This window comes from Branchiostoma lanceolatum, chromosome 2 (genome assembly GCF_035083965.1).
Source record: "Branchiostoma lanceolatum isolate klBraLanc5 chromosome 2, klBraLanc5.hap2, whole genome shotgun sequence".
NCBI classification, from domain to species: domain Eukaryota; kingdom Metazoa; phylum Chordata; class Leptocardii; order Amphioxiformes; family Branchiostomatidae; genus Branchiostoma; species Branchiostoma lanceolatum.
The window spans coordinates 18,947,498-18,961,415 of NC_089723.1; the positions used below are offsets into that span (position 1 = coordinate 18,947,498).

The 13,918-nt window shown below is 41.0% G+C and overlaps 1 protein-coding gene across 19 annotated transcripts in view; it reads left to right on the top strand.

Annotated features, from left to right (window-relative positions):
• The window catches only part of LOC136427741 (eyes absent homolog 1-like), a 109,904-nt gene that overhangs the window by 37,336 nt on the left and 58,650 nt on the right, over positions 1 to 13,918 (top strand). For 2 of the 19 annotated variants that reach the window (XM_066416868.1, XM_066416877.1), the window contains exon 1: positions 3,159 to 3,209. The exons of 16 other annotated variants lie outside the window; for them this stretch is intronic. In XM_066416868.1, coding sequence (XP_066272965.1) covers positions 3,174 to 3,209 — 36 coding nt within the window. In that variant the 5' untranslated portion in view covers positions 3,159 to 3,173. Of the gene's footprint in view, positions 1 to 3,158; positions 3,210 to 10,230; positions 10,515 to 13,918 lie in introns of those variants that run through there. One more of the 19 variants, XM_066416881.1, reaches the window with a different exon arrangement.

A 13,918-nucleotide genomic window follows, 5' to 3' on the forward strand; every position in this document is an offset into this window, starting at 1 on the left:
TTTCCCAGCTTTGGGGAGAGTTCCCTCTATTACCAGTGCAAGGTGGGAGATTTAGTGGGATAAGGCAGGAGCGGTTTCCCTGCTGTGAAGCTGATGAGGTCAAATCCCAATGAATTCCTCCAGGTTAGGACTTCTTTTATCAGCGCAGGACATGTGGAGGATGTTGCCATGGTTTCAATATGATAGCTTTTTTGGAGCAGAGGTCTGATGAGCCTGTTCCCATAAGGTCACTGGTAAAATTAGTCACATGCTCTTCAGTAAAATTTGGTGGTATGAAACTTGAAAGGACGTACATGTAGGTGAGGAAAAATGCCATTGCCAACAACTCTGTTTTATCTATTTTTCTGTATGAATTTCAAAGTAACTTTCAGAAAAATGGACTCACTAATGACCTTGCAGGGAAATAGTTACACTGCTCCTTTTGTAGGAAAGAAGTGGCATTTGGTTGATTTTGTCTTTTCCTAGATCGTAGTTCTCGCTAACTTTCAAAGTGACGGAACTACAAACTGTGGCAAAGAAAGGTTGACGACAGAATGTCTGCCGTCGCCGAAAACCACAGGGTCTGGTTTCACCAGTACAGATCCTGTGAGGGCTGCCAACTTGGGTCCCCATGTAGTTGTTCCTTTGGTGTTGCTTTGAAGAGCAGTAATAAGTACATTAGGGTCCTTCCCACCAGGGAGGTGGGAGCTTCTGCCTGCCATGTTTTACACGCTACTACATCACTTATCCCCTCCCCTCTACCACCACTTCCACACATCTCTTGTCATTTTTTCTCCATATCTATCGATTTGGGGGGTTGATGGATGGGGAAATAAACAGGCTTGAAAGTCAGTTACTCCCCCGAGATTGCTGCCACACGCACATGTTACTCAGAAGTTGGAGTGACATCCAATGCTAGATTAATTTCTGGTTGGGTGAGTTTATTAGCATGATGAAGAAAACGCAGATGTCGCCTCACATCATGTACTGATTAGCCCTTCCTCTGCGTCAACTGTGAAATGTATTGTCCATTTATTGCTGTTGCCCGCACCTGCTGCTAGAGAAAGAAGCAAGTGTAGTAAATGGAAATTCGTAAATAAGTCAAATCTATTGAACAGTTAGCACAAGACTTAACTTGAAAAGAAAAGCAACCACAAGGTATTCAAAGCTTTTGTGACATCTTTTGAATTACGATGTAAAGTCAGTTAAGAGACTGGTTTCAGAGATGTAGACAACACTAGATATGGAATGTCCATTAGACAAGACGTTTAATATTGTCTACCACAGTAACTGTTAGGTTGTTAATTTGCAATTACCATTAGGGCTGAAATTCACAATAAAATTCTGTTGTTTTTTCAATCAAGTTGTAATATTAGAACATAACATAAAAGCAAACAACTTTTCTTTTATCTTGCAGTTCCAGGTGAGTGAGCCCTTGTGTTGCCCTGTTTCAGCCTCCTCTGTAAGCGACTAATAGATACTGACTGCCCAACAAAGGCCCCCTGCCTCTCTCCCATCTGCTGCCTTTTGAAAAAAAAAGATTGTTTACGACAAAAGAAAGTAGTACCTTGCCATGACTTGCTAATGAGATATAACAGCATAATAGAACTGATTTGTCGCTATTTTAGATTATGATAAGCACCAGATTTTTGCTTGAATGCCATGGTAAAAGAAATATAAGAAATCAAGCAAATGTTTGAAGTTTGCAACCCTCTGTCCAATTGGTATAAGTGACTTCTACTACACAGTGGGCAGGTGCAAATTTCCAGTTGTTACAAAAGCTGAAGAAAAAAAGTTCATCAAATTACAGGGACTTTGTAACACGTGTGTTCAAGTGCTCTACAGCAGAAACTAGTAGTGCTGCATGATATTTCTGGAAAAAAACTTGCTTATTAGTTGATTGTCATGTTTTGAGCAGGTGATGTGCTGTGTTGATTCGCGAGTTGTTGGAAAAGACCACTTGAAATATTCCTGTGCAGGTCTAAGGTAGCACTTAGTGCAGGAGAGTATCCACATACTTTATGAAACTGAACACGGCATTGGAAGGCTATTAGTCTCTAAGACTGATGCTGACTGTGCATTATACCACCACAGTAAAGGTTATATAAAATGTTTTCCTTCGACAGGAATTCGTTACAGGTCTTTTAGAGCTATATATAAGTACTAATTAGTGACCTCTTCGAGGTGCAGGATGGATTATGGTGCCTTGAAATATGTTGTTAGCTTGTTAGAACACCTGGGAAGGGACTTAAGTGGTAGTCAACACTTAGCAGTATGTGATAGCTGTCTGAAAAAATATCTCAAAGTCAAAGCTAATCCGCAGTACATATGTTACAGCCTCCTTGATTGTCACATGTCATGAAATTGAAAGTGTGCTGCGCCGGCAAAAGTTCCATTAATTGGATCTGTTATATACTATGCAGTCCATACATTCATTATGCTTGAAGGTAGATTTTGTTGTTATGTCTACCTACGTTTATTTGTTTTTTTCTCATATGGGGTACAGGATATGCGTGGATCCTTTTGGTCTTAGAAATGAAAGATTTCTTAATAGCAGAGTATGATCTTGTTCCTGTGCTTCATCTTCCTGGAAAAACTATTTGAACACTACCACTTTGAACCTACCACATTTTGCATTTTTGGTATGTTACGTATTGGAAGATCAAACAAATGTGATCAACCAGTTTTCCTTGAACTAGACATTGAACCCTAAAAGCCTTACATACTTTAAAGACAAGGCAGGTGCAGTTAAACTTCACTTATCAAAGTTTGAATTGAACACCATTAAATTGCCGTAATCAAAACTTACTACCCCACTCAGAAATATCTCTTTTATACTTTGAAAGGCAGTTAAGAGAGTCACGTTTGACTTGCATAGACTTCAGTCAGCAGAAGCCCTTTCGCGCTGTCACGCGGACAATCGAGAGGTGCTTAGTGCCGACAAATCAGCTCCTCTGCAGGCCCGTGTATGAATGTAACCACCTGAGCCTGCCCACGCCATTGTATTAGTCCTAATTGTATTTTCCCTGCGGGGCTATAAGGGAAGGTATAAAGCAGAGCCGCCGCACAGCGACATGTGGATAATGCAGTGAAGGAGACGGGCAGCACGGCGTTGGCTTTAGCTGCTTAGTAGGGATATTTGTTAGACCTGTAGACAACAGCTTCTGCAGTGTGCACAGGTCCCACCCGGCAGCATGCAGTGTCTTTACCATACCGCACCTGTGTACCAGGTTAGTCCGTTTGCTCTCTTTACTGTGTTGTATCTATCAGAAGTGGGGCAGGGGTCTATGACATGTCAGACCAGTACTACACTTAAAGTGCCGGATCAGCCCTGGGCACTTCCGATGAGATTTTCAATCTCTGATGGTGCAGAAAGATTTTCTTCATCTATGGGTTATAGATTTGCGCTGCATACTGTCCTGTTCAATGGGGACAAATGCTTGCTATGTTTTATATGTGTCAGGTTGTATCCTCAGACTTTCATCGCCCAGATTGGTCAAGTAACTGAGGCTGGATGAGGATAATTATGGGCTTTCTTTGTGCAAGTGGTGTGGAGCGGTATCGCTCCAGTATTGTCGCAATTACACGGATGGCTTCCAGAGATGATTTTATGCGCCCGGTACAATGTGTCATTTGTGAACACATCCTGTCCTTTTCAGCACTGTCATTCGGACAAAACTGCTGATTTCATCTCTGTGTTTTGAAGTTATGGTGTTTTTTTGGCTTCCAAGGCATCTGCATGCACATTGCAGGTATGTAAGCGTGCCACACAGCACACGTTCGACGGCGTCAAAATGTGCACAGGAACACGCTTTGACGGCCGTCCCAGGGTGCCATATGGGGCACCCAGAACGGCTGTTTTCTACGGTCTCCACATTGATATAAGACGCAAACAGTTGACAATACTCGGTCAGAAAATAGCTGAACAATTATATTTTACGATCTTTTGATTTCTATGAAGGACAGAGTGTGGGAAAATACGGAATTTGCGAAGTTCGTACGGAGCGCCTGTGAGAACGTGCGAGCACCGATCTCGGGAGATAGTTCAACTAAAACCCGTTCTGAAATGAAATAAAAACACCCAAACTATCAACTGTTCCGCTTTTTATTATCTTCAGATGTAATACTTATGATCCATTTGGCTGGAGCTGCCAGTAAACCTGCGTAAAACCTACAGGAAACGCCGATCTCGATGCACGGAAAGTCCGCCATGACACATGTGCGATCAGCCGCTTAGACGGAAAGTAGCCACTTATTGCGACACAAACATTACGCCGATTCGGCGTGATTTGTATGAATACGTATGCCGTGATCGGTCTCTCTTTTTTGCGTGAGGCCGTTACCACGGAGATTTCTGGACACAAGCTTGAAGGCAAATGCTTATACGCTCAGCAGGATGTCTCTAAATTGTGTGTTTTCGCGCAATAAAATATTAAAAGGCATGCACGCCGAACTTTCCACAGGCCGTTGCCACCTGTCAGTCAGCACGTCAGGACGTGCTGAGCTGCACGCTGTGACGGAAGTTTTGTCTCTCCTTTTACTACGGCGATTTTCGGGCACAAGCTCAAAGGGAAACGCTCAATGATATATCTATGAATAGATATTTCGCAGTCACTGCGAAATATCTATTCATAGAAATTCGCACAATAAGATATTAAAAGGCATTAACGCCGAACTTTCCACATACCGTCGTCACCTGCCAGTCAGCACGTCAAGACGTGCTGAGCTGCACGCTGTGACGGAAGTTTTGTCTCTCTTTTTTTGGCGTGAGTCCGTTACTATGGCGTGAGTCCGTTATAATGATATATCTATGAATAGATATTTCCCAGTCACTGCGAAATATCTATTCATAGAAATTCGCACAATAAGATATTAAAGGGCATTAACGCCGAACTTTCCGCATATATACCTGCGCATATACCGTCGTCACCTGCCAGTCAGCACGTCAGGACGTGCTGAGCTGCACGCTGTGACGGAAGTTTTGTCTCTCCTTTTTTTGGCGTGAGTCCGTTACTATGGCGATTTTCGGGCACAAGCTCGAATGGAAATGCTCAATGATATATCTATGAATAGATATTTCGCACAATAAAATATTAAAAGGCATTAACGCCGAACTTTCCATACACCGTCGTCACCTGCCAGTCAGCACGTCAGGACGTGCTGAGCTGCACGCTGTGACGGAAGTTTTGTCTCTCCTTTTTTTGGCGTGAGTCCGTTACTATGGCGATTTTCGGGCACAAGCTCGAATGGAAATGCTCAATGATATATCTATGAATAGATATTTCGCACATTAAAATATTAAAAGGCATTAACGCCGGACTTTCCACATACCGTCGTCACGTGCCAGATCAGCACGTCAAGACGTGCAGAGCTGCACGCTGTGACGGAAGTTTTGTCTCTCCTTTTTTTTGGCGTGAGTCCGTTACTGTGGAGATTTTCGGGCACAAGCTCAATAGAGAAATGCTCAATGATATATTTATGAATAATTATTTCGCATAATAAAATATTAAAAGGCATGCACGCCGAACTTTCCACGTGCCGTCGCCACATGTCAGTCAGCACGTCGAGCCGTGCTGAGCTGCACGCTGTGACGGACGGCTCTTAAAAATATTTTTCTCCAATTTTGAGTTAAAAGACACATACTAGGATTCCATATTAATTTCCTTTGTCCTTTGATTTGCGATTGTGGAAAGATAGAAACTTTGTTGGGAGTTATTTTGCTGCTATAAGGAAACATTCAAGTTTTTTTAGAGTTTGTCATATTCTATCGTCGCCACGTGTCATTTGGAAGTTGAGTAAATGTGGCCACTATTAGACACAAATCTTGCATAGAGCGCCTCATTTACATAATTTATGAGGAAATGGTGCGATATCTTTTTTTGTGAAAACAATATTTTCATACATTGGACAACTTGTGTTATTTTGGTAGAGAAGGTGATCGACTGATATGATTTATGCTGCTTATGCGAGGTCCTTATTTGCATGTGGGCTAAAAACGAAAACGTTAACAGAGACCACCGTCGCCATGGCAACATCTTTTTATGTTGCCAATCTTGTTTTGTTTTGTTTGCAGACCACCTTCTTGAGGTAGAGAAGAAAGACACTTGCGGCCAAACCTCACGTTTCATTTGTTTCGGGGTTCCTATGTCTGGGCTGCCATACACAACTAAATGTCGGTCCTAAGCGTTATCAGAGCCCGTAGGTTGCGGTCCCATGCTCGGTGATAAATCATTTTAAACATTGCATGTGTGCGTGTTGAGCCTAGTGTGTATTGCGAAGTGCTGCATGTACATGTGGTGAGTTTCCATGCAACCCGTCATAACGTGTGTATGAGCACATGATGACGGCAGAATATCACAGACGACAAATACTCGAAAAAAAGCTGGAAAATTTCCTTAGCAATCATAGCAACAAAAAAAAGTCGCAACAGGAAAACAAAGTTTCTATCATTTTACAACCATTAATCCAAGCCGGACGAAACTTACCATTCAAAAATACCATCATTGCAACGTGCCGTGGTGAGGTTCCGTATAACCGTCATAGCGTGCGGATCAGCACATGATGACGGCAGAATATGACAAACGACCTATACTATTAAAAAAACTTCACAATTTCCAAATAGCAACAATTAACTTGCAACAAGAAAACAAACTTTCTGTTAGTTTATAATCACTTAACAAAAGACGATTTACCATTAAAAATATCAATATTGTAACGTCCTGCGGTGAGTTTTCGGATAACCCGTCAAAGCGTGTGGATCAGCACACGATAACGGCAGAATATGTATGACAAACGACAAAAAACTTTCTAAAACTTGACAAGTTCCTTATAGCAACAAAATAACTCGCAACAAGAAAGCAAAGTTTTATCATCGCTTATCAGATGACGACTTACCATTCAAAAACATTATCTATGAAACGTGCTACGGTGAGTTTCCAGTGTAACCGTCAAAGCGTGTGGACCAGTACATGATAACGGCGGAATGGCGGAATATAACAAATGACGAAGACGTTAAAAACTTGAAACTTTCCTTATACTACTTGAAAGAAACAATTGCTCGCAAAAAGAAAACAAAGTTTCAACCATTTCATAATCGCTAATGAAAGTTGAAAGGGAAATAACAAGGAATATTTTTTTAAACTAGAAATAGAAGCAAAATACCTGAAAGAATCTTCTTGGGTCACAGCGCACAGCACAGCACAGGGGGGCGATCGAGAAAAGGCGTGCGATATGCTGTGCAATTACTTACCTGTATTTTACCGAATTGTGCTGTGGCTACATCGACAATTTTCAACAATTACTTTAAAGTCACGCAATTGTAACAGCAAAGTCCATACTGCACTTGACCAGTTCACCGATTCTGGTTCACTATCAATCCACAAAACTTCCGTCACAGCGTGCAGCTCAGCACGTCTTGACGTGCTGACTGGCAGGTGACGACGGTATGTGGAAAGTTCGGCGTTAATGCCTTTTAATATTTTATTGTGCGAATTTCAATGAATAGATATTTCGCAGTGACTTCATAGATATATCATTGAGCATTTCCCTTTGAGCTTGTGCCCGAAAATCGCCGTAGTAACGGACTCGCGCCCGAAAAAAGGAGAGACAAAACTTCCGTCACGGCGTGCAGCTCAGCACGTCCTGACGTGCTGACTGACAGGTGGCAACGGCCTGTGGAAAGTTCGGCATGATGCCTTTTGATATTTTATTGGGCGAAAACACACAATTTAGAGACATCCTGCTGAGCGTATAAACATTTGCCTTCAAGCTTGTGTCCAAAAATCTCCGTGGTAACGGCCTCACGCAAAAAAGAGAGACCGATCACGGCATACGTATTCATACAAATCACGCCGAATCGGCGTAATGTTTGTGTCCCAATAAGCGGCTACTTTCCGTCTAAGCGGCTGATCGCACATGTGTGTAATGGCGGACTTTCCGTGCATCGAGATCGGCGTTTCCTGTAGGTTTTACGCAGGTTTACTGAAAGCTCCAGCAAAATGGATCATAAGTATTACATCTGAAGATAATAAAAAGCGGAACAGTTGATAGTTTGGGTGTTTTTATTTCATTTCAGAACGGGTTTTAGTTGAACTATCTCCCGAGATCGGTGCTCGCACGTTCTCACAGGCGCTCCGTACGAACTTCGCAAATTCCGTATTTTCCCACACTGTCCTTCATAGAAATCAAAAGATCGTAAAATATAATTGTTCAGCTATTTTCTGACCGAGTATTGTCAACTGTTTGCGTCTTATATCAATGTGGAGACCGTAGAAAACAGCCGTTCTGGGTGCCCCATATGGCACCCTGGGACGGCCGTCAAAGCGTGTTCCTGTGCACATTTTGACGCCGTCGAACGTGTGCTGTGTGGCACGCTTACATAGCTCCACATTGCTGTCATAATAACAATATTTGGACCATCATTAGATTTTTTTTCTTGCGGTAAATGAGTGGTATCACTCTGCAAGACAGCTAAAACATCTATTCTTTTTGTTATTCTTTTGTTGATATGCCTGGATTGTGCTGATAATGCTGGTACTCTTTTTATGAAGCACAAGCCAAAATTTGATTATGGAGGATTACAAAATTAGCCACTGGATTTTTGGAATTTTGTTTTGTTTTCTTACTGTAGATGTAATTTTTGCTTATGCTATCATGATAGATGGAATATAGTCATAATAATTCATTGTTAAGTCCAGGTTGTGGCTTCCAGTTAGATTAGGTATACCATTGAACATTACCCGCATCCTTCTCTATACCAGTAACTGAACCACAAAGCGTTTGGTAGTCTGCTGATAAGATAGCTAGAAATCACTTAGACTTTCCAATTTTCAATGTTGAAAGTAACATCTTTCCCTTTAGTGTGTCGCTCTTACAGTCTTGTAAGTATGATGATGGTAGAAGTCTTGCTTGTTATGCTAGCACTACAGGAATATGTGATGTCTGTAAAAAGCTATGTTAATTCAGGTATATGTAGATTGGATGGTCTGGGGCTGCGGTATTGCAGAAGGGCATTCTCTGATTGTACGACTTCATGTTTTACCAGTAATTTTGTCTCTTGAAGGTTTGAAATGTTCCTGTGGATGGAGAGGTGCATATTGCCCATGTTGTGAAACTCGGTACCCCCATAATGTGTTGAGCTTTTCTTTCGAGGTTGGACGTCTTTGTGGTGTACATGTCACTGGAGGATAGACCACAAAAGCCTTTCGGCGGGAACTCGCCAGGCCATTGTCGCATTCCCTTTCACAGCAATGAGACTGTTCTCTAGTTCCATTGGGATATGTGTCATTTCTTTTCAAAACTATGATTTATTTCTATTTATAAGTAGACTGGTCTCTTTTTTTAGAGTGTTTAGGTAGTACAGTGTTCATGAACTTTGTAATATTGTAGCTCTGTAATGAGGTTAGATATTACAACAAGAAGTGATCAGTGGAGAGCTGTAATATTCAATGGAACAAATTTTACCTTCATTTTACTGGAGAAAGTTTCACACAAAGTGAACTCTATTTTAGGCTGGAAAACTTCATTCACAGCAGTAACAGTGCTAATTTCATCATTTTCATAAACTTTGATGATAAAGGTACAGAATATCAATATTGGAAAAGGATATGTAACCATTACAGGTGAGAAGAATTTCTATTTTACACCAGTGTAGTAAGGTGGTGCCGACTTATAGTAGTAAAACTATTTTCTGTGGTCAACATCATGATACTGGACAGGCTCTGTCCACTGCAGTTAATATGTTGTGTCCTAGCTTGTTTTGTCAATGTCCATTTGACAAAAGGCTTGCCGCCACTTTCTTGGCTTTGTGTCTGGTACAGTCGCAGTCTTTTGTGTGCAACTGTCGCATGTAGGGGGACCTATCCCTGATTGTAAACTTACGGATCAGTGGTGGGGTTATTTTCACCTGTGATATTCGATTGCCAGAATCTGGATAAAATTTCCCGTCGCCCGGGCGACGTTTTATTGGGGAAGCGCGGTGGGGGAACTCGATCGGCTCCTCCCAAGGGGTTGTGTAAACTTTATCTTAGTGCCAAAATGGCGTGGAAAAAATAAAAGAACAGCCTTTTACAACCAAATTCAATAAATGGGGGATGGGGGAATGCAGGCTGTTTGCACAAACTGTGCCCTTAGAAAAGCAGGTCGGAAACCAACACCCCCAATTGGGCTAGGGTTACCCCCCTCACCCATTCAAAACCACCCTGGCTTGCTTTTAGCTGTCTTTGCCCTCTTTGTGTAATCTGATTGAAATGTTACTGTAGCGATCCCGCCACTCCTTGCTTTCTACCCCCTTTATTTGTCTCCCATTAAGTCCACAAACAAGAATTTCTTAATATGCATCCCGATACAAAGCCTAACATGGGGAACAGGTGAGGACTTGTTTAGATATCAGTGCAGCGGGAGAAATCGTAGAAGTTTGCAGCGACTGTTGGCATTGTGCGGCGGGAAAACTAGCACTGCTCGCCGCCATAGGGATCCATAGCCCTCCAGCTTTGTAGCCGCATTGTGTTGGAACGTCTCGCAGCAAGAAATAATAGGTTAGTACAAGCATAACATGCAATTTTGTTATTATTGCCTGACCCCAGCGCTGGATGAATAATGGAAGAAAATAGGCGGTAAATCGAGAAATAACGGTTAGTTGGGTGGCTTTTTATTGTGGCATGAAATGTGATGTTTTGGGGAGAAATCGTGCCAGGGTGTCGGCATGTTTCTCGATGTTTAAGTGTAATCTGGATCCCTCGCCCACTGATACCTGAACCACAGAGCAGGTAGGAAAACTTGTAACTGCCCAGTGGACATGTTACCGTTTCTTTGAGCTGGACAAAGCCGTGCGAGGTAGGATAGCAAAGCTGGACAGGAAACTACGGCGTGGTCAGGTGAAACATCGGGTAGGGGCGTGTTTCTATAACAGTTAATCTTACCAAGTTGATTACCCGACAACAGCTTTAGCTACAGAGGACATGGTTTGTATTTATGAAAGGTAGAAATGACAGTATTTATAGAAACCGTGCAGCGGAAAATAAGATGGACTCAGATGGAAAAGTTGGCACATGACTTTGATGACTTTGGCTTTTTTATGGTATGATGTACATGTACATTTACCAATAGTAATGATCGGGTTGTGTGAAGGTGTTCAGAGTGTTAAAAGAGTCCTGTCAATACTTTTGACATTTTTTAGCATGCCTTTTTATGGTTGACAAGTAGGCTGGTTTGTGGAATAAGTGAAAACGTTCTGGATGTGACAGTTGGTATTTCAGAGTTGAGGCATTTGGTTACCACAGTGTGGTAGGTAGGTAGACCATGTGATGGGGGTACGTATATACATACAGGTCTCTGTTGGGAGAAAACAGCAAGTTGCCTTGTAGTCAACACGGCCTCAATTTGTTATCAAATCTAAGGTGTCCCAGGTCTATGTTTATTTCTAGCAGGAAAATAAACAGGTTTTCTAGAAAATACAAGCAAGATTGTATGGTGGGTGGAGGGGTCTTGGTGGGTGGTGCTGGATCTCAAGGATTGTTGCACTGGCTGGATGGATATTTTCAATTTTGTAACATTGATTTTGCTCTTCATTCCAAAAGTTATTTCTTGCGGATATTCAACACAGGTAGAATATACTAGAATATCAATGCTTTTTTTATGTTTTGATTTTTTTACTTTGACTCTGATGTGTATATTGAATTGGATGGGGGGCTAGCAAAAACTTAGGCCTTCAACAAAGACAGACGAACATTCAAACTCTACAATGCAGTTAAGGGGCGCAGCATGGATGAAAGTAGAATTGAAAGGGTTTTTGTTGCTAAATGTTTTTTGGGCACAGAGATTGTTAAGGGAAGATTTATCAGAAGAATATACTGAAATAAAAGGGAGTGACTCATTTTTTTGTCAGACTGTTTTGCGACTTGCTTTTTTTTGTGATGTTGACTAAAGTCACTAAACCATGGTGCCTTCTTTGACAGATGAACTTGATAGACAGTTGCTAGAGTAAACTGCTCAGGTGATATCTTTCAGATGAATAATCAATTATACAGTGTACATCATCTCTTTGTGATAGAGGACAATTTTATTTGTAAACAGCAAGTGTTTTGTTTAATAGTCTTATCAGTATACTGTTGTCACCAGTAGCCTGTTAGTTTTCCCAGCTCCTGGCCCTCTCCTTTAATAGGAAGTGCTTCTGGGTTCTCGATGTACCACCTTCAGGAAGAGGGGCACAGAAGGTATGCCCAGAAAGTGTGCCCAGAGAATTTTGGCATGTTTGCCGCCACTTAATCATATTGCCATATGTAGGAGTGAGGGTTAATATTTGAAGGACAAGGTGAAACGGCCTTTGGAGAATACTGCAAGTCCATAGCAGTATAATAGGCAGTGACAGCCAGTCTGTTGTCATTTAAGACCATATTTCTCAGTAAGTCCTATTAAAAGAAATGAAAATTCAGCTCAAAACAGCAACTATAGATAGATTCTGTGGTTTCTACATGTAACTTTCACCCAGTTATCAAGTGAGAAATAGGGAATTTGACGTATTGAATCAAAATGGGAAGTCAGATAATCTGTTTTTTTTTAATACTTTATATTGTTTTTGACCAAAAGTTATATTTTTGTTTAAAGGTTAATTTTGTTAAGAAAAGTTGACAAATAATCGTACATTATGATGGAAAACATTGTCAGGAATTATTCCCATGTTAGCTGGTACAGTTTAGTGGCAGAGTGGGATATGGTTAGTTTACCTAGCACAGTAAGGTGTTGTCACACAGTAGCCTCTGCTGGTTTACCCAGTAGCTGAGGAGTTTGTAGTGGGGCTAACCAAACTTTGGGCCTGTTTGTCTGGGTGCCTCGAGTTGGACTGAAGAGTGTTTGCTGTCTAACTCCACAAGGGAAGGCAGATTTCTTTCTTGTGGCTTGACCAAAAATTTAGCTATTTGCATGCACAAGGCACAGGTTGAAGCTATAAAAATAGTTGGGGACCAAAGATACTCACAGTATTAAGTGACCCTTGACATAAACTTCCACTCCTCCAATACAAGAAAGAAGCTACATTGCAGCAGAGTCATTTGGGGTATCCTAAGCTGATTTTATTATTTTCGTTGAGGAGCAAAATATGATTTTGAAAGTTAGTGGAGGCACATGTACAAATCATATACATTATTGCTTTGGGTATTTTTTGTTGTACTGTACTTTGGAAGTTATCATAGGTTTTCTGAAATTGGGATTTTTTGTGGTCCAAGTTTATCAAGCTTAATCCCACTAGATCTGATGGGTTTATAAAGATAAGCACTTCAGTCTGTTGTTTGTTTATCTGTGTTTGGTCCATTAAGAACCTGCCCACTAGAAACAGCCAGAGGATGTGCAGTAGGCTTATTTCTGATGCTGTGATTAGACAGAAGAAGAAGGAAAGAACAACGCCTAACTGTACTTATGTTACTTCAGCATAATGTAGACATGGACCAGCACTTACAACTAGGTACCTTCAAAGTACTTCAATATTTCCAGAAATTTGCTTTTTTTTACGCTTCCTGCTATTTCAAATTTCCATCTAGCCTTAGGCCACAACAATTTAATTTCTTGGTTAACAGATTTTTATTTTCCAAAAAAAAAGATTTAGAAAAAAATTCATGAAAACAGAAGGCTGGGCTTTCATGTTTTTTTTTTTCTAAAATTTTTTATTTTTTTTGAAAATAAAAATCTGTTAACCAAGAAATCAAATTGGCGTGGCCTTACTTGGGAAGAATATACATGTACTTGTCGTCATAAAGAATATACTAATCTAGTATTAATGTTATGTGTAAGTTATTTGTGGACTGGCTGGAACCATCAAATAGAATATATACTAGGGAGGAGTACTGGGGTCCCTTAGTACATTCCAGTCTGTGATACATAATGTGGTACTAGTGCTTTAATCCATATGTACTCATCTTGGAACCTTCCTATGTTTGATTTGGTTTCC